This window comes from Aplidium turbinatum, chromosome 11 (assembly GCF_918807975.1).
Source record: "Aplidium turbinatum chromosome 11, kaAplTurb1.1, whole genome shotgun sequence".
Lineage (NCBI taxonomy): Eukaryota > Metazoa > Chordata > Ascidiacea > Aplousobranchia > Polyclinidae > Aplidium > Aplidium turbinatum.
Genome location: NC_137482.1, coordinates 14,587,970 through 14,615,161, shown reverse-complemented (window position 1 = coordinate 14,615,161; position 27,192 = coordinate 14,587,970). Strand labels below are relative to the sequence as shown.

General features: G+C 36.4%; 1 protein-coding gene across 1 annotated transcript; it reads right to left on the bottom strand.

Moving 5' to 3' along the window:
* Positions 1–38: 38 nt before the first annotated feature.
* On the bottom strand, positions 39–22,175 carry LOC145779326 (rho GTPase-activating protein 1-like). The gene is made up of 11 exons (XM_082590886.1): positions 22,071–22,175; positions 15,178–15,314; positions 14,730–14,824; positions 12,240–12,371; positions 11,593–11,778; positions 11,067–11,189; positions 10,507–10,580; positions 10,156–10,241; positions 3,704–3,815; positions 3,136–3,326; positions 39–2,885 (listed from the first exon to the last, which is right to left on the bottom strand). Exons 1-11 carry the CDS (start codon positions 22,108–22,110, stop codon positions 2,781–2,783), a joined length of 1,281 nt encoding a protein of 426 aa, XP_082447012.1. The 5' UTR covers positions 22,111–22,175; the 3' UTR covers positions 39–2,780.
* Positions 22,176–27,192: the final 5,017 nt, after the last annotated feature.

Here is a 27,192-nt window from a genome sequence, read left to right as displayed (position 1 = left end):
AATAGACCGAGCCCTGCAACTGTTTACAACGATTTCCTCGGTTTCCGATTAGGTAAAACTTGGTCAAGAAAAGTCAGTTTTCAGGACACGATCTATTCTGGTTGATATCTTTTATTGAAGTGATTAAGTAGTGAAATGTAAACGAAATATCAAAGCAAGAGATAGCTTGTTTCATAAAAAAGATGAATATAAGTAGGCCTAGTACTGTATTTGTATTAGTGATGCCATCATGAGCATAAACAAGAATCTCAAGACGTTGCTTAGAATGTTTCATTTTTTCACGATTTTTGACATTAAAAATGCTCGTTGCTTGGGGTCTAATCAGAGCGGATTTTGGTCACATACAGCCAATCCAAAATATTTTTTTGATCGGACGATATTTAGAGGGTGTGCAGCACCCCTAAAGTTTGAAAAATTAAAGCGTGGGAAAATTTGAAGGAAATATGCGAAGTTGACACCTATCTCCTTCCGTTACCGAGATATCGGATACTTCTTGCAATTTTTCAAACTTTGGAGGGGCTGCGCACCGCCTAAAAGTCGTCCGATCAAAAACATATTTTGAATCGACTGTATGTGACCAAAATCTGATTAGACCCAAAAAATTTTTGATGTTAAACATCGTGAAAAAATGAAACACCCTAAATTGTTGTTACAATCAGATTGTTTTTGTTACAAGTTACAAAAGTCGATGTATTTTTACTCCGAGCCAAAAGACAAAACGCCCGAGTAAAACGAAATGGCAAGAAATCATGCCAGAGATAAAGTTTCAAGACAAAGAGAACATGAAAGATTCATTACAAGACTGGTCTCACAACGGCGATGTATGGTTTACAGTTTACACGGACTTATTCAAAAACAAAATACCGATAAAAATGACGCACTTTTGAATTTGTGCAAGATTATACTTACAATATTTTAGGAGTATTGCATAAAAATTCGTCACATTTATATCAACCGATTAATTGTGCATAACGAACAATCAACCTAAGGTGAATGCGGAAGTGACGTATATCAACCCAGACGACACTGATCATTTTCGCAAACGACGTCAGCAACTTGGCTGATGTAGCGAAATTAAACGAAACTCGGCATCTCAAAGTTACACCAGCAGATTGGCCGCATGTGGTTTAGTTTGCAACCCCTTGAGAAATTGTTTTCCAATCATCGCAGATAGAAAACTATTTCTGCATGAGCAAAATCTTCCGACAATTTAATTATGCTGTAAAATATCAAAACAACGTTTTCGCAAAATCCATTGATTCAGCGTGAGCATAACTTTCACCTCTAGGCTCCAAAAAATCTAGTTTCAATGTAACCCTTGGTTTAAGCTTGTTTCAAATACTCAGCGAATTTGGAGGTTGTGAAAACAAATCAGAAACAAGCTGTTGGTGACGGAAGAGGACATAAAGAGTGTACAAATTGTACGTCTATAGACGTTATTGTGCGATCGGTTTGAGGAATGCTTATGAACTGAATGAAATCATTCCCAGCAAGCAAATCAGTCCTTTTTTACATTGATTCAACGACTGTAAAAAAAAGCTGATTTACCGTCTGAGTAGTTTAATTTGAGAGTAAGTTTGGTAGATTTTCATGGCATGGAAGAATGTGAACACAATTAAATTGATTTCATTACAAAGGAAATTGTCATCAAGCGTCGCGAACGAATGTTGCACCAATGCAAACGTCACTGACGCAATAATGCAGCTATTTTCCAGACTGCAAAATCCGTCATTTTTGCATTAATTCAACATCCGGGTCGCTCATCCACCTGGTGAGTTTCTGCTACACGTGATAATTAATTGCATAAACATTAACAATATAGATTGAAGGATAAAATTTACAACACTTCACGTTCAATTAACAAAAAAGACAATCCATCCAGAGTAAAAATCTGGTCTTGTCAAGTTTGTACAGGAACAGATACGTTGCAACACACTAAAAAAATGAAAAATGGCAAAAAAACTACACGAAGAACTTCTTAAAGCAAAATCAAACTCCGAAGTCATGCAAGGCAGCTGCGTTAGTGAGAAAGAAACGTCTGGTGCTCTTCAGCCATTTGGCCGAACTGACGTCAAACACTGGAAACGTTTTATGACTTAGGTAGCAATTTAGGAGAGTTATAAAATGACGAAGAATCACTTTAAGCTTGTGCTACAAATTTCGCTCCCAGAAAACGAGGTGACATTGTCTTGAACCATCCAAATAAAAATTTGAACCAGCAACAATGTAATGTTGCGCGCGAAACGAAAAGAGAAACACTAATGCACAGTGTAATAGATTGCACGTTATGACCGGGCAGGAAATTGATTCAGTCCGTAAACAAAACAAGATGACTCAGAAGAGACATAGAGAGAAGGCGTCATGCCACAAGCAAATAAATTCTTTCTTCTATTCCGGTGATCGCCATCAAAAATGTTTTCATAAAATGTCCTGCAATGCGGGATGAAATTACTTCCTCCTTGCTGTAACACCCGTAGGATTTGAAACAAAACGATAAGCATAGAAACGTGTCAAGTAAACCACAATTGAGATATCCTATTGAAATAATCACCATTCTCGCGATGACGGATCGTTATCGTGATCACAGGACAGGGGTTACAAAGCACACAGTGGATTTTTGATTTCTGTGCTGCCACACAAGACTACGCTATTTTGGGTCGTACTCGGCAAGAAAACCTGCCCTTCCCCAGCTAGAAATCACTTCTTTTTTTACATTGATTCAACGTCTACAGATTTTCTGATTGAGCTTCTTTCACATCGTTCTGTCTTTAGGTATGTCTTTAGTCAGTGGTGTCTTTCGGATCATCATCAAATAACTGGTCGTGATTTTGCAGCATAATGAGGACAAAAGTATTGATTGGTCCCATGGCAAGAAGAGAGATTGCCTGCAATTGAACGTCATTGAGGTAGACAACAGTGTAAATGCCACGAAGCAATGCTATGGATGTTAAGTTATGTTAAAGCTGCTGATTTGGTGCTAGGAAAGATCTACATGTCCAAACACAATTTGAAACATTTCTATGTGAAGCACTTTTTTTCCAATATCATTTTGGTACGCGGAAACAATATTCACAGGTGAAAAGCAAAAAAAAAACACCGCTAACTAGATGCAATTCGAAATTTAAGTTCACATACCTCATCCTTTGGCCACACCAAGTTGAGACCAAATACAACTGCTAGATTGCTCGACGTCATTTTATTGACGTCAGAATTGGCAGCAACGAGATGAAGAAAATCTATGAGATGCTTGAGAATTACAAAATTACGCCGAGGTAATTTTTGCAGCAGACTGGAAACGACGTGCACTTTCGTCTCTGCTTCAATGTCTGAAAAACAAAAACCGTTCAAGCAGAAGAATAACTAAGAATTTAAAGCAATTCAATGTTGACTTGTAATACCAAGATGAGCATTGCTCTTCGATTCTTCATGCATAAACAGATAAAACCAAGCAACCACACGGCATTTAACATCATACAATTAAGAGTGAACATAAAACTATAAACTACGAACGTTTTCGGCCATACTCAAGTTAGCCCTTCTCAAGTAACGAAAATAACTGATTTTACAATAACATCTACATTGAAAATAACTGATCTACACAATGAATTGAAAAACGAAATGCACAAGAATGAAACTGCATAGCATTAATGCATAAGTTAGACAAAGAGAAATGTAAACAGGTCGACTTATTAATTCCGCGTACCTGACATTCTGAGAATATCTTCATACAGTGCAAATGTTAAAAGGGGCTCTGGGAGTTTTTTCAAAAACGTTTTCAAAGTAACTGCAGCTAGGTGGGGATCATCATAAGAAACCTGCATCGAAAATAAAACTTCTTTTTTCAAATCGAAAATCTCTGAGTTTGAGGATCATGTCGCAACAAGCCACAACGTAGCGAATGGTTATTCTGCTGATTTTAAAACATAGCATAGCATCAACATGGACTCACTCTATTTGATGAATACGAATTCATCGGTTGTGAGATGACGCTGTTCAACAGGTTCTATCTGGAATTTTCTTGTTTAAACACCGATAAAAAACACAATCAACATACTGGCATTAATTTCATCCCGTTACTTTGAGCAGTTGGCCCTCAGCTCACGCTGCTCAAGTAAGATTCTGTCAACAGCAAGCTGTGACGTAGGCAATAGGCATGGCTTTGTTCGGTAATCACAATAGTCTGCGTAACGTTGAATTTTGAGTTGATTGAATCTACAACTGGTAACAGCCTTGTTTCAACCGTTTGTCCTATGGAGGGGGGAGGGAGGGAGGGGGGGGCTTGGTACTTTCCAAAGCAATATCACTAAAGAACTACGCGATCAACACCTTCGAATCTTTTTGACGTTTTCTAAAAATTATTCACGTATTTATTTCGCTTTAAATGACGTTGCTATTGTCTGTAGTTTTAGAGCTATGACATAATTTTTATAATATACTCTGATATTTTAGCTTGCTACTAGTTAGTTCTTTCGTTTTAAAATTATATGGAATAAGATTACTGAGCGCCGCCGTGTGTGGAACTGCGACGCAGATATCTCATGACTTGGCTTTGTTGTAAACTGTAAAGCATTCAATTCAAGCATTCAATGATTCTACCTTTTGTTTGCAAACTCGAGTTTTGAGTTGCTGTGATTAATCTTTTAATTACATCTGAGTTTCTTTGAAATTATCAGAGAGCATACGATAAGCCATGCAGAAAAAATGTCATTTTACATTTGTTTCTAACTTAGGTCCGTATCTTTTTCTTAAAAAATTTGGACGTTTGTGTCATTTGGAGCAGAGTTGCTTGTTGGCTTGAAAAAGGCTGAAAGCAATGCCTCGTTTTTGTAACATATCGTAACATAATCTATCAGTCAGCAGCTCTTGTACCTTTTTGTTTTCGAATACACTCCCGTGACAAAATATTGGCTTTTGTAATAACGCCATCAACCGCGAAGTTGCATTCTCTAACTGTATCTAAAGCGCTATACCATATTCAGAAATTTTTCTAAAGCATTGTTGCACAAAATACATATCTGACAAAATCAGGGAAATATGCTGAATTGCATTATTTTGATACGGAACCATGGCTTACTATATTACAGGCCTCCCAGACGCGCAGTGCCACCTAAAAACTGGAGGCGAGTGTTTTAAAATCACATTTAACGTGTAATTGGTACAGACCAATCATTTTACTGTTTTGCAACCATTTTTACATTTCTGACTGTCGAACCTAGGGGAAGACGGGGCAAAGCGGGACACTTTTCGTAAAAACGTAATTTCAGCAACAGCGATGGTTGGATTTAGTTAATTTCTTTTTTAATCGAAAGCCTTAGTTGGTCATTATATTTGGTTCGAAGATCAAGCGAAATCTTTCTACTGTTATAGTACAAATCAAAAAAGATTTTTTTTTTAAATGTCCCGCTTTGCCCCAGCTGTGGGGCAAAGCGGGACACTTCATTTTTGCATGATTTGGTACTGTTTAACCGCTTCTCTCAAAGACAACTTCTTGCTTTTCACATCTTCTATTGCATTGTTAATATTGATAGCCTATCCGTCCATTTACCTATTTCAGTTTTTCTATTATAGCGACGAACCATTTCATCATCATCATAATCCATCGTCGGTTTGTTCCCCACTAGTGGGGGTGGCCGATTGTTTCCGCGCAGCAATTGTTTTAATTCTATTTCTCCATTTCACCCTGTCCCTTGCATCTTCCTCCTTCAGTCCGACTTTTTTAAATTCATCCTTCACTTGTTGTTTCCACGTTCTTCTTGGACGACCGCGTTTCCTCTTCCCATCCACCTTTAGATCTAGTGCCTTTCTAAGAAAACTTCCTTCCTCCCTCCTTATCACATGTCCATACCATCTTACTCCATTTGCCCTTGCTAGTTGGTCTATGGTCTCTCTCATCTCTAGCATATCCAACAATTCTTCAGTCCTTTTTTCCCTTCTCGTTTTCACCCCACACATTGCTCTCACCATTGACCTTTCCGTTCTTCTCAGGATTGCCAGTTCACTCTCTCCAGTTCACTCGAACCATTGTCAGAATTAAATTGCGTAGGCCTACCGGTACAATATAAATGAATGCTGATAAATATTTTACAATCTTGAAGGCTAAAAGAGTTATAAACAAAAATTCAATCAACAGAAGAACCACAGATACAATCTAGACTTCTAGAGTCCCATATTGCCCTAATGCACTGTCCCACTTTGCCCTAATAAAGCTGTCCCGCTTTGCCCCAAAGTATAGCCTTTAGAAAATAACATCTCTGCTGAAAACTATACAGTTTTAGGTAAAAGTTGCTTTTGTTACCAACAAATACTGTCTCAATGTCTAAGATAAAAACAAAGCTACCAACAAATTCGCTTATGCTAACGAATGTGGTAGCTACTTTTCCATCTTTTTCTTATAACAAACCATGCCAAAACACATTTTGCTTCCTCACGACACGCGTTGTGCTCTGCCAGTCGCCATTTTTTCACAGCAAATACAGTTTATAGTTGCCTAACTAGTGCTTCCGGTTAGAGGGAGCCAAAGAATACAAAACGTGAGAAATCGCGATGTCCCGCTTTGCCCCGTGTCCCGCTTTGCCTCGTCTTCCCCTACTACTTCTACACAGAATAGATGTTGCTAGATATTGAAACAACATAAAACAACTGATTTTGCTATAGGTTGTGTAATGCTTAGAAAGCATGCAAAATTGCGATTTAACCAAATGTCAACAAAAGAAACTTAAAGTTTATCAACATGAAAATGTATGCATTACACTCAATTCAACAATATTCATTAACAAATATGCAGTTATATGCTGTGAGCTTTGAGTTTTCAATTGAGTTTTACATTGCCAATTAATAAATTGTCACTTCTGGCAATATACGAAAGCCACATGCTAGCACAGTGATTCTCAACCTTTTTTCTTTTGTGGCCCATTTTTACCAAGCAGAAGTTTCTGTGACCCACTATCCTGTTCACACTGTTGTAGTAGCTTAAAATCAAGGTTCGTATATGGTGCAATACAAGGCATTGATTGCAACATGCCACCGAATCTATAATTAGAACAAAAATTGCCACTCTGTAGTAAAAAAACAGCTGCATCAGTCATTGTTACCACTATCAAAACTAACGCACAAGTGTTAAATTAACTGCAGTGAAACAAATGAAATTAAAATTTTCAATGAATCTAACATTTTTTAAATAGTTCTGCGGCCCATCTCAAAATGTTTCCATGGCTGAGAACCGCTGTGCTAGCACAATCAAAACAATAAAACATATGGGGCCCTACGTTGTGGAAGTCAGACAAATTAGCAACAGTTCTGTAGTTTCAAAACTTTTAGCTTTGCCTCCTTGTTGCTACGAGGTGTGTACAAGTGCAAATGATTGTTAAACAAAATATTGCACAAGGTTGCAGCATGCTGTTTACTTGTACAAAGCAAAAGAACACATAGAGATTTATGGCAAGTTACATTTGCCACTTCTCGAAAAAGTATGTAGCTGTAAAACACCCACTGGCAGACGTTATCGCCAGGAATTGTCAATCCCCCACGATTTATTTTTTTCATGTATTCACCGTACTTTTTGTAATAAAAACCGGTGTCATCAACATTAAAATTACTGTTTCGCACAACATAACCGGCAATATACAATGTTCAATGTCATCTTACATCTGTAGGCAGTGAGCCCTCTAATTTGTCCAAATGTTCAAAGACTGTGCAAACGTTTTCTGACATAGAAAAATCACATTTCAAGCAAGAGTGACCACCAGCATTAGCACTTTTTAACAGGTTTTTGTCTATGGCAAGAAGAAGTTTGATTTTGTAAATATCAACTTTTTCAAGCACTTGCTGTGCAGTAATAAAATATGCACCACCTGAGCCCTGGCGCAGTTTGCCAAACTTTTTCTGAAGTTCATCGGTAGAAAACTTTTGCTGAAAAACTCAGATTTTTATGCCTGTGTGCAAGTAAACAGCATGCTGCATTGCTGCAACCCTGTGCAATATTTTGTTTAACAATCATTCGCGCTTGTACACACCTCGTAGCAACAAGGAGGCAAAGCTAAAAGTTTTGAAACTACAGAACTGATGCTAATTTGTCTGACTTCCACAACGTAGAGCCCCATATGTTTTATTGTTTTGATTGTGCTAGCACAGCGGTTCTCGGCCATGGAAATATTTTGAGATGGGCCACAGAACTATTTAAAAAATGCTAGATTCATTGAAAATTTTAATTTCATTTGTTTCACTGTAGTTAATTTAACACTTGTGCGTTAGTTTAGTAGTTTTGATAGTGGTAGCAATGAATAATGCTGTTGTATTTTACTACAGAGTGGCAGTTTTTGTTCTAATTATAGATTCGGTGGCATGTTGCAATCAATGCCTTGTATTGCACCATATACGAACCTTGATTTTAAGCTACTACAACAGTGTGAACAGGATAGTGGGTCACAGAAACTTCTGCTTGGTAAAAATGGGCCACAAAAAAAAAGGTTGAGAATCACTGTGCTAGCATGTGGCTTTCGTATATTGCCAGAAGTGACAATTCATTAATTGGCAATGTAAAACTCAATTGAAAAAAACTCAAAGCTCACAGCATATAACTGCATATTTGTTAATGAATATTGTTGAATTGAGTGTAATGCATACATTTTCATGTTGATAAACTTTAAGTTTCTTTTGTTGACATTTGGTTAAATCGCAATTTTGCATGCTTTCTAAGCATTACACAACCTATAGCAAAATCAGTTGTTTTATGTTGTTTCAATATCTAGCAACATCTATTCTGTGTAGAAGTAGTAGGTTCGACAGTCAGAAATGTAAAAATGGTTGCAAAACAGTAAAATGATTGGTCTGTACCAATTACACGTTAAATGTGATTTTAAAACACTCGCCTCCAGTTTTTAGGTGGCATTGCGCGTCTGGGAGGCCTGTAATATAGTAAGCCATGTACGGAACCCTTTCCTTGTCTCATAATGCTAATTAAAAACAAGGGAAAAACGATTTTCATCGTGTGACACAAAGGTATGTATTTTGAGGTTTACCTTGGTTTGCATAATGAAAATCATAACAAAGAATTTCTCGAAGTGATTTTCGCAGCTTTTTCATCCTTTGCGATGATATCAGTTATAGTTTCTATCAGATGGAAGCTGTTCAAACCACTTTTTTGTTGTTGAAAAGCTATGGTTTATTCAAGAATATAATACTTTGCAAATATACTTCATTTTTGTGTTTTTATTTCGACTTTTCCACAACCAAGACTTTACACAAAACAACTTCAGTGTGAGCCTACCCAGTGATGTCGATAAGTTGCTGGCACAGTGAGTCGATTCTCGATAGACTAGAGTAGCTTTAGTGGATCAAAAAGCTGTGCCCAAACCTTGACCACTTTTTATCAAAATGTTTGCACATTGGGAACAGAAATCGCTTTGTTCCAAATCAGCAAATCACTTTTGTCATTGGTTCAACGTCTGCAAACGTCTGAACCAATATGAAACAAAATTGGTGTTCTGGGTCTTTGGTTCGGAAAAACATCATTGTAATGTATTGTGACGTAGTCTATCAGTCAACAGTAGTTTGTGGGCCTTTTTTTTTGGGTGTGTATCAATTACAAAAGATTGGCTTTTTGCAGCAACGCCGTCAACCACAAACTGCATCTAAAAATGCTATTTCAAAACTTAAAGAGAAAGAAATCTTGTAATGTGTAAACAGCTTGCCACAAAATGCATGTTCAACAAATTAGAAAAACAAGTTGCGCTTTTGAACAAATTGCAAAACATTTTCGATGGCGTGTTGCCAGATAAATTATCTGAACCATGTGAAAATATGATTGATCTATCTTTCGTAGTTTTTGAGTTACACGAGTCCAAAGGGCTAGTGTCAAACCGATCGCCCCCCGTCCTCAACTGGCCAAAAAACGTCACAGAAAATAGGGTTACGGCAGTCGTGGAAATCTGCGGCTCGTCCCGTTGTTCAGTGTGGTCAAGGCGGTACCATGCATAATGAATGACACGTTACTTTTCAAAAAGTGGAAATTGATACAACCCATTACAAAACACTCTGATTAAAACATTAATCAGAACTATTGAATTGTAAAACATTACAACAATATATTTATCCGCTACGCAACAGCCAGTGTTCACGTGATCAAGTGAGACAACAACGCAAGCACGATCCACTTACCGGTTTTCCTTCGTTATATAAACTTTGAACTTGCTTCAACTCAATACTTGAGGCTGACTTCCTGAACACACCCTCCGTTTGTAAACCTGAAAAAGGTAAAAATCTTCCAAGATGTTGTGACAGTTTCTATGAAAAGGGTACAACATCACTGTAGGCAGTGAGTTTTTTTTCAACTATCACTCTGACAATTTTTAAGAAATTGTTTTTCAATGACTGATTTTGGTATGAGGAGTGCACGTTCGACGACTATGTGATGCATCAGCTTGATCGGTAACAACATAAATATCAGTGCAGTGCTTTCACTGTTTTGTCAAACGTACAAGAAGATTCGTAACATCGCACTTGACTTACCCTCTTCTTTTAAATAGTTGATGGCATCTTCCATCACTTTGGGTACTATGAGACCTGGGTTGTTTTTTTCCAAACTGTGACGTCAAACAAGGATATTTATAACTGGTGTCACTTTCATTTTGATTTAAAAAAATAATTAAAACAAGTTCTTTGCAAGTAGGTGTTGATGAGATAAAAACTTGACAATTTTTGAGTTCATCTTGACCAACAAAACCTGTCTAAGGGTCTTCAACAACTAAAACAAACGTTAGTATTCTTTTGACAACGTGTAAAGCCTTACAAAGCTTGTACATGCATAATTAATAGTTGGCGATATTAACAAGAAAGCCACACAAGAAACATCTGAAAGCTTAACACCTTAAACTGTAAAATTCCTTGCTGCACTTATCTCAACATCAGAAAAGAAAATCAATTCAAACGAATGGGAACTCTGTGTCTCATAAATGAATATAACCAAAGATATGTCATACGTGAAACTAGCCAGTCATCTGGAGTGGAACATACGAGTGTAGAAATACCCTGCACGATACAAAACAAAACCGATGATGATTTGAACTTACAATTCCAAGGAAACCGCGAATTGTTGGGTGGGCAATGGTGCAACTGGTTCACTACCACTAGCTTTAGGTGATGCCGATGAGTTGTTCTTGGTATTTTGTTGTTTCATTAATTCGTTGTCGTGACTAGCAAAGCAAAACAAAACTCCTTCAGCGCTTTTCTATTCTTATAAAAGCAAAACAGTAAATATCTATTTTTGTTTATCACAGCATTTCTACGCATTTCTGATATGTGTCTTCTTTGCACATTACGCACAAGTGCAATCCAAGCTAGCAAAAGTTTCAATGATTACATTATTTCAAAGTTGCCAGAAAAATGCAACTTTTGTTAGTTGGGACGGTAGTGCCAGTTGCTTTTAACTCAATAACGTTGATTGGTATACCTACAGCGACGTCCACGGTTACAGGCAATACAGCAGTGCAAAAAGAAGAGTGTAGTTTGCAAAGTATGCTGTTTCGTAATGTCAAAAAACTACCAGAAAACAATGCAAATTCAACTGTATTCTACACTGATCACATGATATCTTACAGTAAAACCTCGGCGGGTATCGGAAGCTGAGTAAGCGAAATTTCTCCCACGATTTCAGTGAGGTAATTGACGTAACGCAATTTTCTTCCAAACTTGGCGCTGATGATTGGCTTGAAGACATTCATAAGGATACGTATGAAGGTTGTGGGGTGAACGATGTACAATGCTTTGAGGTTTTTCTTGTATCTGTGAAAAAAGTCAGACAAAATCAAAATATAGTGGTGCAAGATTTTATAACAAAATTTTGATAAAGCTTTTTTCAAGTTATTTTGTAAAATTTTACGTATTTTTCATGAAAAGAAAAACGTTTCCTTTTGAAATCGCCTCAGCTAAATACAAAAACGACAATTTCCAAAAACACTTTCTGTGCACTGCAGGTGGTGGTGGTTTCAAAGTCATTTTCTAACTTCACAGAGACTAGATATCACAAACAACCAAAATTAAGTTAATTTGTGGATGATTAAGTTCTTGTGGAGATGTAATTCTGAACCCAAGCAGTATATTCTTACAAATTGGTATGCAATGTAACTTTGTTCCGCTTCAATTTGTTTGTTGAGATCTCTTTCAACGTTAACACAACAACAACAAAAACACGACGTAACTATTAATAATATTATATATTCACAATTCAGGCTGAAGTGGCTTACTTATGATCAAATTGCCGATACGCTTCTATCAACCAGGCAAAGGAAGGCCTGTTTTGGCTGGTCAGTCCATAGTGGAAGTAGATGAGGCTATAATCTGATTCTACATACTGGTCCAGCGTAAACTTTAAGTAGCTGTTAAATCAAAGTACCTGTTAGCTCAAGTGGTGAAGTACTAAATTAATAATAATAATAATTAAATAATTACTTCACAAATATTGGAACTTCAATGGCAGCTAAAATTCCAAATTCAAATGCAAATTTTGAATCATTCATGTTAAACAGAAAATGTTCTTCTTTTGGCTTTCCTGATATAAATGAGATAGAAGTATCTGATGCTATAAGGAGCCTCAAAGCAAATAAAGCTTCAGGCATTTTTGAAATACCTTCTAAATTTATCAAAATGGCTAATGTAATTATATGTCCTTTTTTAACAAAAGTGCTGAATAAATGTGTTTTGCAAGAAATCTTTCCTGATGTACTCAAAAAGAGTCTGATAATACCTGTACCAAAAGTTAGTTCACCAGATTTGCGACCAATTTCTTTATTGCCAACTTTTGCCAAAATTTTCGAAATTTTTTTATATAAACGGATGATGAATTTTATTGACAAATGTAATATTTTAACCCCAGCTTAAATTGGTTTTCGTAAAAATGATTCAACAAGCTTAGCATTGACAAAAATTTATGATGATTTACTTTCTAACTTTAATGATCACAAATACACATGCTCGGTTTTTGTTGACTTAAGTCAAGCTTTCGATACAGTTGATCATGGCATACTTTTAAAAAAAGCTTCACCATTATGGCTTTCGTGGCAAGTTTTTAAACGTTTTAACATCTTATCTAACAAATAGAATACAAAGTACAAAAATTAACGGTAAGAATTCTAATTTCAATGTTGTTAAATGTGGTGTCCCACAGGGGTCAATCCTTGGTCCCTTGCTTTTTCTTCTTTATGTGAATGATCTTCCAAATGCATCTTCTTTTTCAACTACACTTTTTGCTGATGACTCAAACTTTCATATGTCAGATAAATGCCTGTCATCTCTCCAAAAAAAAATGTCAATAGAGAAATAGAAAAAATTGATGTGTGGATGAAATTCAATAAACTTTCATTAAATCATAGTAAAACTACTTATATGATCCTCTACAACAAAAAAAGTGAAGCAGAAAATTTTAGTCTGTCCATCAGTGGCCGATCCATCGAAAGGAAGAAATGTATAAACTATCTAGGTGTAACTTTGGATGAGCGATTGACATGGAATAGTCATATTATTAATCTTAGAAAGCGGCTTGCAAAGGTCTGCGGCATAGCATTTAAGCTGAGCTACATTGCCCCTTTAACAATATTACAAACTTTATATTATGCTTTGTTTCAATCCAACATCCAATACTCGATTATAAATTGGGGAAGAGCAAACTCTACATTGCTTGCTCCACTACAAGTGTTACAAAACAAGTTCATTCGATCCTGCTTATTTTTGCCGAGGTCAACAAATACAACTGTTCTTTATTACCAATTTAATGTGCTCAGAATTGACGATATTATTAAATTAGAGACTGCAAAATTTATGTACAAATATGTGCACAAAATGCTGCCCCGGGCCTTTGCTGGCTGCTTTATTTTTGTAAATGAAATTCACCGTCATAAAACCCGTCAGAACCACAAGAATGATTTATATTTGCCTTCTACAACGTCAAACTCTGGTAAGAAGATGCTATGTTTTAATGGAGTGAAACTATGGAATCAAGTACCAAAAGAAATCAAAGAAAAGTCTTACAATGTTTTTAAATTTAAATATAAATGTTTATTAAAGAATTTGTGCAATGATCACTCCTGAAACGTATCATCCGCTTATTTCTCTACACAGTTTTTTTTTATGTTGCCCTGTGTTATTCTATTGTTAATGTATTGTTAATTCCATTGTTAATGTTTACAAATTAAAGTGCTGGTATTGTGCTATATATTATATGCCGTATGTGTTAATGTTCTTAATTTTGGGTCTTTTGTTTAAATGTTTGGGTGGCAGCTGACTTTGGTGACCTTTTGGTCTTTCGCTGCCATCCTTGTTGTGCGAATTATTTGTGTTTATTGTGTTTTTGCTTGTTGTGTCTTTCTTTTACGCCAACAAAAACAAAAAATAAACTGAACTGAACTACCATGGTAGCTTAAAAAAGCTCGCCAATCATGTTTCTAAACGATAACATTTGCATGCACAATTTTGTTTATATTGTTATTTCAGAGCTTGGTTCAATGAACTATAGTTATTCGACAGCTTCATTTTGATTCAATATGAAGCACATGAGGAACGCTCTTTCCGGTCCACCAAAAATGATGCCATGATCTATTTCGAACTGTTTACATAAGAAGCACGCACGAGAAGACAATGAATGTCTATAAACATACCGTATATAGATTTGTACCACAACAGATTCTAAAAGCATATTGTGAAGCAAAAATACATGAAGATATTCATAAAAACAAAAGAACCTGAGAAACTTTTTGTGGTCTAATTCTTTATTAGAAGGAAGCTTGGCAGCGCTAACGACAATCACTGGTCTCCCATTTACATCAACGCCAGATACCTGAAAAGTGGTCACAACACTTTCTGACTAAGCATATTACTTAATTGCACTGAACATAAACACCATCTCTCGTATGGTCTGTTCTTAAACTTGACGGCTTTTTGTACAGTAACAGCAATGACTTGGAAATATTTTATACGACGGTCTCAAAGTTAAACTTCAACAGAGTAATTACTATTGGTACACTGGGTGCAGCCGCATTGGTGCACTGGGTGTAGCAAATAACCAAATTAAAAAACAGTAAGATGTTCTCTATAACTCTATTAGATTTGTGTTTCTGATTGCCATATGAAAAAGTTTCTGGATTAATACTCTTCAAAAAATGATTGCAATGCAAAAGCGCACGATTGTACCTCGACTATCCCGTATTTCGCGACGTCGTCAAATTGAGCAACATTTTGCTGATCAGAATCCAACCAAGCATCCTTCGTTGGTTTCAGATGATCCTCAGTTGCTGAGTCTGGCATGTGACTCGAGTCATGATCTGTCTCTGCAAAGTGAGAGACGAAGATTAATATGCAATGAGCAACGAACACCGACAAAGGATAAGATCAGACATGAATAAGACCATACAACCAACCAGTTTAAACCCATTACTCAAAAAACAAAAGAAAATTAAGACAACCACGAGCAAAATGCAGTACTGTAGTTCAGGGTCCACGTCTTTTAGGCGCTGACAGTTAGGCGCTGGTCTAATAGGCGCGCACACTGTGGCGTCTGGATATTTAGATGCGGAGCACTAGGGCGCCCGTTCATTTAGGTGCTATTCCTAGTAAAGTCTGTAAATTGTATCAGCTTGGCAGGTAGGTAGGGGCGTAGGGCACTGCTTTTCACACAAAATATTATATTGAATAGGAAAATATATTGTTTTGTTAATGCGTGTGCGTTGTTGGTCATGGCTTCAGTGAGTGAAGTTGCTTAAACCGGCAATGCTTTTTCACACAAAATGTTATATTAAAATAAACAGAAAAATATATGGGTGAAGCTGCTTGAACCGAAAATGCTTTTCACACAAAATGTTATATTGAACAGAAAAATATGTTATGGCTTCCGTGAGTGAAGCTGCTTAAACCGGCAATGATTTTCACATAAAATGTTAGATTGAACAGAAAAATATGTTGTATTTTTAATGCGCGTGTTCAGCATTTATTTGTTGTTAGTCCAGGTTTGCGCCGGCAAAAGCTTTATTAATAAATTGTTCAAGTTTCCGAACATGTATGAGTTCACTTTTAGTTAGGTCAAATAATAACTAAACATCAGTAAAAAATGTACCGTAGGCTGTACTCAAGCGGGCGGTAGGCTTGAGTGAAGAGTAACTTAGTTTTCCGTCAAAACCCGGACTAGGTTTAATAACGAGCGAAGTCTCACCATTATGCTTGCAACTTGTAGCCAAGGTGTAGCCTATATGCCCTGTAGAAATGTATTCATGTGAACAGTAGTACATGTGAACGTTCTCGTCACATGGCCAATCCATCCCGAACAGAAGTAATTTATATTTAATTCAAATTACCAGACATTTTTCACACAAATCTGTTGTATTTACGCGGTAAAAACATGTCATGTGATCGACGTAGACGCACAATCTTGACATAAAATGAAAGCATACACCTTCAGCTATCCGAAGATGCAAACCTTTGCAATAAAATTTAAAACATTGTATGTACAACTAGCAACTTTCCTAACGGTATTTTTCTAATTTCTAAAAAAATTAAAAATTGGCAGAAAAGTGTACTTCATTATAATCTTTACTACCCAAGCATGATAAAATAATTTGAAAATATATGTAGTATAATCGAATGCCAAAACAATTCTGCACATGAGAAAAAATTTACTTCGTTTCTGCGCGCAATGCTTTAGGAGGTACAGCAGAATGATTATGAAATTTGGAAAATTTTAAGCAAAAAGTTTACGTAATTTAGCCTACAGTCTTTTTGATCGAGAAATTCCAAAGTAAGGGGTTGCCTAGCCAGTTTTGACTGCCAATTCCAATAAGTGAAAGAAAAAAAATCCACTATCTTTAAGAAGTCCTCATCCGATAACTGCACCGCCAAAATTTTTTTTTTAATTAGTTGAAAAAGGACAGGCAAAGACTATGGATCTGCCATCATTTACATTATTTTTTTTGCTTGAAATAGGCTACCTTTTAACCTTGGACGTAGGGATACTTCCTTGGTCATCATGGCAAAAATCCCAAGACGTGTGTATACGTCCGTGGTCGCAAAAGAGTTAACTAAAAAGTGAACTCAATAATGTTCGGAAGCTTGAATAATTTATTGATAAAGCTTTAACCAACGCAAACTTGGACTAACAACAAATAACACAATAATAAATCAATAAAACAACAATATATTTTTCTGCTCAATATAACATTTTGTGTGAAAAGCATTGCCGGTTTTAGCAGCTTCACTCACTGAAGCCATGATATAATTTTCTGGCAAGCTACTAAGCTGATACAATCTACAGACTTTATTAGGAACAGCACCTAAATGACCGGGCGCCACAGTGCTCCGCACCTAAATATCCAGACGCCACAGTGTGCGCGCCTATTAGACCAGCGCCTAAAAGACTTGCTCCCGTAGTTCATGGGTCTGCTACTATTCGGTGAGTCCGATTCGGTGATTTCCTAACCTCTAACCCCTAACCCTAAAACGGCAATGATAATTAGGCTACGGTACCCGATAATTTAAAAAAAAAAATGGAAAAATCCCCCGTTAAGGGATCGGACTCACCGAAACGGGGTAGTTCATACGTGGTACAGATTTGCGAAACACTATCATTACCGATAGAAGTGTACATAAATTCGGTCGTCAAAAAGCACATGATACCACGCTTCTATTTGCTAATTTTCATACTGCAACACACAACTTTATATAATTTCTCAGCTACAACACACAGAACTCAGTCACGAAACGCCTTTCACGATAAAGCAACCACTACTGAATTCTAATTTAACTAGTTAACTTTAAAGAAAAAAACAAAAACATAAAGGAGAAAACTAAGCAGTGGTTTGGAATTCAGCAACTTTTACTTAGTAGCCTAATTTAGTTTCACTGCATGAAATATTCGTCTAAACAGCAGAAATCTAAATGCATATGCTTCATTCAATCAACATAGATGTTGCTGTTATTGATAAGGGTAGATTTCTATGATAATAGCGTGTCATCGTTATCTGACAATATAGTAGTGTCAAAAAGTTAAACACTAGTTGGCTCAGCACCAGTACACATAAACAGTGAAGTAATAAGCCGAACATTGTTAGTTACGTGGTCGAGTGATTGAAACATTTGACTGACACTCGAAAGGCTATGAGTTCGACGCCAGCCAAAAGCACGAGGGCAAGACATTTATTGACATGCTTGACGGTGAACAATAAATGCCCCTCGCGTTATTCTGCACTTAATCTGAAACAACACCTCCATTAGTCTGGATATGATAAAAAAGTGAAAGCGAAAATACATGAACACGCACACAACGTGTTCGAGTTTACATTGGTCATCTACAAAGGGAAAGTAGTTAATACAAAACGATTGATCAGCATGTAAAAGCAACTAGTAGGGTACAAACAGTGCAAAAATCACCGTAAGGTTGAACAGAAGTTGAATGCTTTCCTTGGCAAACTCCCATCGTATGCTGTCATAACTATCTAAACTTCTACTCCGTTGTTACAGCACAAAACTGTTTTACTGACATCATTATACCATTTGAGAGAGTATGAAAAACTTTTGACAAGCTGGCAATAACAAAAATCGAACGTAAATTGTATATACTGTACAATGAATTCAACGAAAACTGCTCCTAACTGCAACAGAGAAAACTACACACCTCACTGATTTCAAACCACTGTTCCGTTGCCTGCTGTAAACAAAATAAATAAACTAAAAAAAGTAAATACTGAAAAGTTTGGGTGCTCATGAGCAATACAATCTTTTCCAGCAGTAGTTTGTAACGTTTATCTGTCAAACAACTACTGCTAGTAAAGGAAACTAACTAGACTGACGCAATTTACCTGCGAACGCTATTGAAGTAGACTAAAAAATCACTTCGACGGCCGAAGCCTTGGGCAAACCACAAAACAACTGAACCGAAAAGACGAAGCTGTTGTTAAATATTCTCTCGTTACCTAAGTAACAAAATCGATCGTGGAAGACCGTGCAAATTTTGTGCCAGTTCAATGTCTGCAAACTGTCAAACAGCGGTCTATGGAGGCTGTGTCATTGAAAAAGCAGTCAATAAAACGTTTAGAAGCGATGTTGGACGTGATAAAACCAGGAACACTACAAATCCAACGTTGGTGAAAGAGTTGTTGATGGACGTTGAAACGACACAATTGCAACGTTTGCTAACTCGGTATCAAACATTAGCTGAAAGTGCCACACAGAAAGAAGAGAACTGCCTAACAAATGCTGCCAATAATAATTTGAGTAGGCCTACTTTTTCAAGTCAAAATAAGTAATCAGCTTTTGAGTAGTGGTAGCAACAAAACATAAAGTGACCTTGCCGCTGTTTAATGTAAAACCATGAGTAAAACTAAAAAGAAATCTAGAAGGGCGTAATTGTCTTTCGTTAATGAGTAACTTGACCATGCAGATTGGAAATGTCTAAAGAGGAAAACCAATTATTTTGGGATATAACATTTCATTACTAATTATAATATTGTAAAGCGGAAACACCGGCACAACTACATCCGTGATGGGATAAAAACATATCAAAACAATTCCACTTCAAGCATATACCTGTGAACTGTGCAGTTGATTAGACTGTCGTCGTCGTCGTCTGAGCTTCTGGGGCCGAGGGTCTATCCTTTTACCACCCCAGATTAGACTGTCAATTTGTCAGGTTACTATTGTTTAATACAAATTTTAAAAAACGCGAATAAATAAGTTCCAAAGTAAAACTTTGACTTGTAACACACAGTGATTGTCTGTCAACATTCAATCGCTTTTCTAGAAACCTGTGAGCTATCCCTGTGCACTATCTACAATCTACATGAACAATATCTGCAATTTACACAATGAAGGGGTTGTATAAAAGTGTGTCTAAAAACACTTTAGAACAAAAACTGTAAAGACTATTACGCGCTCACAAATTATAAAAAACCATCATAGATATTCATAAAAAGCAAATATTCATAAATAACAAGCAAACACTCAAGAAAGATCAACTACACAGCTGCTTTTCATTTCTAACATGAAACCCATACTGAAATGTTTGAGAAATTCTCCGCTATCAAATTACCAAAAAAGAAGTCTTAAAGAAACATAGCACCAACACAATTCCATTTGTACGCTTCACTGCATTTAAAAAAAAAACTGGTTAAAGGCAGTCATCAAACAAGCCAACAACCATTTCAGAATTCCATAATGCATTCAATGTTTGTCAGTTTGTATATACATGTGATAATTAAGGTCTCCACATCACGCTAAGGTCATTGACATGTACACATTGTACAGTAAACTTGCAATTATCAACACAAAAACTATGGTACTGGTACCACAAAATTCAAAGTGGTCAAGTTTGAAGAATTGAATTTTCTACAGAGCTGGTTCAAGTTTGAAATATTGGAAATCCTTTATTTGGTAGCCTAGCTACCTCACAGTAATTTCTTAGTAAACAAAGTGTCTATCTATTAATTTAACTTGGTTGTTTCACAGTCAAATTCAATCAACAATCCTTAAATTTTTGCTAGTTTAGATAAAATTAAATTTTGTACACTGAAAAAAATGCATTGGCCTACTGTGTGGTTCAGTAGGCATTTAGGCAATTTTCTTTTAGATCTGCTATGTCGGCATCGGTTGCTTGTGCTGTGTCCAGAATGAAAAAAAAACTTAACCGAATTTGGGTTTACCCATCATGATCCTTATTGCATGTTCATAATTAACAACAAATTATGTCAAAAACATGATGTTAAGTTGTTAACTTATCTAAAAGTAATAACTTCAGCAATTAACGTCAATGCAATCCAACAATTGTGATAAACTTGAAAGTACATTCACCTTATCATACATTGGTATGTAGACACTACGTGATATGATGTACAGCAGTTACCATATATATACAGTTTATCATTTTGCATTCAGTTATTGGTTAGTTGCACAGATAACTCTTGTATAGAAATATTTTATAAAAATCAAAATTATAAAGCTCTTTGTAGCAAGCCAATTTGAACAGTAGTGATCAAAAAAAAATGCAAACCTTTTTATAAGAGTGAATCACTTCATTTTCAAAAATCTTCTCTATTCACAAAGAAAAGAATATTGCTTGCACATATGAGACTTCAAATACCATAGCTTAAAAAGACCTCTTGGTTTGGGCAAAAAATGTGAAACCTTTCACAAAAAAGAATTCATCCTCTACTAGACCAACGGTGGGTAAACTGCGTCTCGCGAGCCGCATGTGGCTCACAGACATGCTTTTTGTGGCTCTTCTAGCTGAATAGTAGTACTAGGCTTATATATCCCAAATTGAGAAAGTGTTGTTGCCTCATAATTCAAACGTTTACATCAGACACAGCTCAAACGGTTTTCAGTTTCCAAAATTAAATCAAAGTTTTTTAAAGAGACATAAAGTCGAAAATATTCTGTCATTTCTCCAGTGTCAGAATGAGAACAAATGCTTTCCTAAAGAGGCAAGGTCAGACCAAATAAGAAGAATACAATATTAAATTACAAAGGTTACAAGAGGAGTTCCAAGCTAGATTTTCAGGAGCTAAAACCATGTTTTAATATCCTTTTAAAACCATTCAACGTCACTGTAAATCAGTGATATGGCTGGCCAGTTTGTTACAAACAGAAAACACGTCTGCTTTAAAAATGGAACTGATTGAAATACAAGAAGACAAGGCTGTAAAAAATTGCGGTTAATGTCACACAACAATTGTGTTTAGGAGAAAGGTTCCAGAGATTAAATGACCAGTGTGCAAAATTTCTGTATTCATCAAGATACTGTATATTTCATGATCCTTCATTCTGAACAGTTTATTGTTCATCATAAAAATATCAAGAGAAAAAGAAAGAAGTTTCAGCTATTCATCAACAAATCAATGAACAAGCAAATATAGTAGAAGCGTATTAGGTGTACCGGTACTAAGTTATGCAGAAACAGGTTTTTGAATGGTAAAATACAGGACTGCGACTAACATGCTGACAAAGAAAGTACAAAATAATTTTTAAGTTATAATTTTCAAAAAACCTATTGCATATATATATACTTTTTATCTCAATGTTAATTTTAGTTTATTTTTTCATACCTTCTTCTAGCTTTACTTCAGTAGCTAGGTCGTCAGCCATTTTTGCTTCTTCATCCTTATCCTCAGTGGATGATCGTAATATAATATCAGAAGATAAATCATAAGAGTCAGTAGTCACAGATATTGACGATTCTTCAGATGGAAGACTTTCCATTGCTTGATAAGAAACAAATCTTAGCAGATGCTATACTTTGCAATTTAGATTGATAGACTGATACTACTTTGAGCTAAAACATTTCAATCTGTATAAAAATAGACCAATCAGATTGTAGTTCTAGGTGGGGACTGGGGGTCGCTTAAAGTTATTCCAATGCGATGTCCAGCCACACTGTCCCAGTGGTTGATTAAAACGTCTGTTTTCTAATTTTGAAATTGTCTGTGAGCATAGGGTTGCTTGTTTGTAAATGTCATGCAAACACTAGTGAACGACAGTACGTTTCACCATTATTGTGTTTCACGAGCAGTGTTCCTTTTATGCAAGTTTTTTTTTGTTGGCAAAATAGGTCGGTGTGCCTACCCTATTTAAAATTAATTGGCAAAATATTATATATAAATTTAACGACTTTTTTTGGTTGTGTTATGAAAATATTTAGCTTAGTACTGCAAACTGTTGTTAATCAACATTTCTTACCATGCCAATAAGCACCACAAGTGACAGTTGTCTAATAATCAAAGAAAACAGTTTTATGGACTCTCACAAAAAGGATGAAAAACCAACTCATTGCTTTTTTAGAGTGAACACTGTTCAGTGTTCATAAGTTACGATAGAAACGTTTTTTTCGGTGATTTCCACAAGGGTTTATTCCATGGTACCGTCAACCGGGGTTACTTTGGACAATTTTTGGGCATAACTGGTATTTTTTTCAATGTAATGTAAGTTTTCCAAGCAATTATGTGTTTGAATGTTATGAAGGTAACTATAGATCTCATGTGGATTGAAAAATAAACTGAAGCAATTAATGAGTTTGTTTATTTTTTTAAATTTCTGACTGTCCAAACTTACCCCAGCTGTGGGGTACCTTTGGACCGATCACAAGTTTGCTTTATAAAGCATAGCAAACAGATATTATGATCAATGTTAAGCCCACCTAGGGGTAAAGTAGGACGACTGAAAATTATGTAAATGTTACAAGAATAATTAAGCAGGGTGCTATGTATTTTAGTGAGGTTTGTGGGAACAAAACGTGTTGGAAACTAGTGGTAAAAAGGGTTGTCCCCACACACTACATGTTATTAAATGCTCCACTATTTCCTTTTCCTCTTCGATGGTAAACACCAGTTGCCTTCCTGATTTATTTGTATGTATATCTTTCACTTTATTACTTATTGTTGATTTGGGAATTTTGAACTTTCTCTCAATGACATTTCTTCCTTCTAACACTTTTCTTCCTTTTAACACCTTGTAACCTGGGAAAACACATTTTGCACAAATAACCTGATTTTTAAAGCACTTCTATAGCATTTTTTGCATAAATAACCTTCACATAAATAACCTGGGAAGACAACACCTGGGAAAACACATGGAAAAGTTCTGTAGACCTTGTCCAAAGTTACCCAGTTTCGACTGAAATATCAGCACCACACAAAAATATAATAATATTTTTTGTAACACATTCCCACATAATCATTGTTTTGGGGCAACATGAAGGCTAAGATATTACTAACATATGGGTAACATTTAATTTTGTATGTTACTAGCCATTGGTCAGCTTAACGGCTAATTTTGGGGACAAAGAAAAAATGATATTTTAATGATGTGGCTATTCTTATAAATTTGCACCAATCAACTTACCCCACAATTCAATAAAATGCTCTAAGTATGAACACAGATAATTTTGAAGACATTTCCATGCAATTACTGCAACTTCAGCACTTTACAACAGATTTTATAATAAAATGAACAAAATCTAAAAATTGTCCAAAGTTACCCGGTTACTCCAAAGTAACCCCAGTTGACGGTACCTGATTTCTTTCTCCCTGTTATTGGAGCCTATTTTTTGCTGATATGTTTGCGGGTCATTATTGTTGCCTGCATTGCAATGTGCCAAACATTTCCTTGTTTACTGAAGCTGTTAATTGCAAGATATTTTTTGTGAAGCGAAGTGACAACACCACTCTTGCTTGGCGATGAATATTCTGATGAAACCGCTTGCCTCGCTGTAAGTGCGTAAAAGTGGCTCGTTTATTAGGCATTGTTAAAAAAATTAAAAGTGTTTGTTAAAGGAGCTTGGCCTGGCAGTAGTGTTGTTCGACTAATTGTGTTGCTGTGGTACTCTAAGATAAATATTAACAACATGTAACGCTGGATACTGGTCAGTGGTCACGAAATGCGTTCTTTTCAATAGCATAAGAGTCAACCTACCTAAAAATTCCTTAGTGCGGCCCGCCACAGCTCTCCTTAGTGCCAAAGTGGCCCACATGCACAAAAGGTTGGTGACCCCTGCATTAGACAAACCCAATAAAACATGAAGACTATAAATATTAGCATAAATATTAGAACCATGAAGATTAGGAGATTTTCATATTAGTCCCGACTCCCCGCTTATTAAGCCCACCTCAGGACGAGACAATTTTTGGCTTATTAAGTTGGGGGGATTCTCTGCCATTCTTATGCATTCAATAATTCTGAATGTGCGTGGGCATATTAATCATGGGCTTAATAAGCGAGTACTACTGTACTGCTACTTGTAAAGGCTTTAATAAATGAAGTAAACCCAGTTATTGAAATTGACAAAGTAAAGTTTCTGTTGTTCTCTATAAATTATTCCGTCCACTAGGTGCCATTCAATTGAGAGCTATCCTTAGTATCATAGGCGCCGAGTTTTCAAAATAGCTGGGAGGGCGAATACATACTGTCACGTCATAAAGGTTATTTTGTGCATTTTTCAAAAGGGCGATTTTGCTAGGTTGTTGGGCTAGCCTAGTTTTACATTTAAGTTTATGTCTCCTCTAAACGATTTGGAAACAAGTAATAAATATAATTGGTGCGCAACAACGTCTGGTCCTGGTAATTCAGTTCCGCATATTTTTGTGATTGGTATGTGCGAGTTGTGGGACGAAAACTGCAATACTGTACTAGTTCCATAATTACATTACTATTGTTGATACAACACGATAACACACACACAATACATCGGTGGGTTCATACGATAAGTCGCTCCTAGCGGGCGCACAGATAAGATACAAGATGCAGTAATGCAACGCAGAAGCGATTTTATGGCAATTCAGCTCCCGAGAAGCCATCTAGCGATAAACTGCGCTATTGAACCGAGCTTACATTGAATTTACAATGAGAACAGTTATAGAACGAAGGAGCTGAATTGCAACTAATGACAACCAACGGTTTCATCCGGCCAAACCAACAGGTGTGCACAGTTTAATATCAGTGACGTAATAGACGAAACTGTGATGATTGAGACGACAAAATAGAGCATTTCGGCAGCAGAGTTAATTGATAACGTCGTTTGAGAGAAAATTACTTCTTTGAAGAACAATGCTACAGTTTTTACACCGATTTAACATCTGGCGATGTTAAAATGATGCAAAAGCAGTGGAAATTGCGGTCAGACTTTTGCCACGAATGAAGTTCCTCGCAGGTTTGCGCAATTTGCTTGATTTATAGCACTGGGCTACGAGAGGCAGAGTGGAGATAAACGACGCGGCTGGACACTTTTGCTCGCTTAACGGCGAATCAACGTTGTTTAACGTTGCATGAATGTAACAATGACAATAATTGACAAAAACTAATCGCTTAATTAATAGGTCTAGTAGAGCCTATCATATGACGACAAAACCCTGCGAATAAGGTAAGTAGGCTAGTATCAGAAGGTGGCAGATGGTAACAGAAATTTTGGGACTTAAAATTGCATTAATTTTTTTTTTAAAACCTGAAATGTCCGGCGGGCGTGGCCCGCCCGCCCGGGACTCGGTGCTTAGTATATTGCACACAACTCAGAGCAAAAGCATGGCTTTGATGTTATTTTGAGCACAAACGTGAGTGCATAAATAACGAAGTTATCAAGCTGGCATAATATTTCTAGTAGCATAAAAATTGACAGTTTAAAACAGGACTGGGCAAACTTGTTTAATAAGAGTCAGTTGCCTAGAACTACAAACACCCGTGAACCACAAAATATGTAGTATATATCAGCAAATGAGTAGATAATGCAAGGTTTACATGAAATAACTTAACAGAAATAAAAAGCAGCAAATATAAAATTAGGTTTTTGTTTGATATGCTAACCTTTTAAAATTTAGACGATGTGCTGTTAAAGTTGTATATACAATTACAAATTAATTCTCCCAAGTGTTCATTTGGGATGCAACCTAATTCGTAACCTGAACCATTCGTACCCTCATTTCATACCCTAAAAAAATCGAGAAAAAAATTTAAAAATCCAATATAGCACACGGATCGGAGTTTCCGCTTAACCCTAACCTTAAAATTTTTGCAGAAACTTTGATTAGCGACTTCGGCTTTGTTGCGATCAACGACTTCAACTTTGTGCTATTTTTTCTCTTGATCATTTCAGGGTACAAAGTGAGGGTACAAACTGTTCAGGGTACGAATTAGGTTGCACCCGTTCATTTGTGGGGATTGAAAAATTGATTGATTGAATCTTTATCCTCGGACTGGGAAAGCTTCTTGCAGAGCTTAATCCTGGCAGTTTCGCATACTTGTAGAGGCTTTGAATCACTGACGCAGGCCCGGTCACCGAGACTGACAGAGTGAAGTTTTCGATTGTTGAAGTCATGTTACCGGGGAATTATTCCATCCATTAGATGCTGCTGAATGGAGAGCAGTCCTTAACGTGCGTTGCTCAAGCGCACACCCCGAAAGTCAAACCAGCGCGGCTTGATCTTGAAGCTTCTTCATTCCAGAAGAAGACGCGCTATCCAACTGAGCTATCGGGGCGGACTAAGATGTTTCGAACTTCATTTCAGAAAATAAACATTCACATCTACATATCTTGCTGAATACAGAAATGTCGTACACTGCTCTTTTGCTCTCTGGAACCTTTCTCTTAAACTCAATTGAAGTGTGGCATGAACTGAAATTTTTTAGAGCCATGTCTTCTTACACATCAATCAGTTTCATTTCTAAAGCAGACATGTTTGTTAC

Excerpts from the sequence above, each read along its gene's own strand:
- LOC145779326 (XM_082590886.1), bottom strand. The coding sequence starts at position 22,110 with ATGGCTGACGACCTAGCTACTGAAGTAAAGCTAGAAGAAG. Across the intron at positions 11,779-12,239 it reads TATCGGCAATTTGATCATAA|ATACAAGAAAAACCTCAAAG; the intron begins GTAAGCCACTTC and ends CTTTTTTCACAG. Across the intron at positions 10,242-10,506 it reads CAACTATTTAAAAGAAGAGG|GTTTACAAACGGAGGGTGTG; the intron begins GTAAGTCAAGTG and ends TACCTTTTTCAG.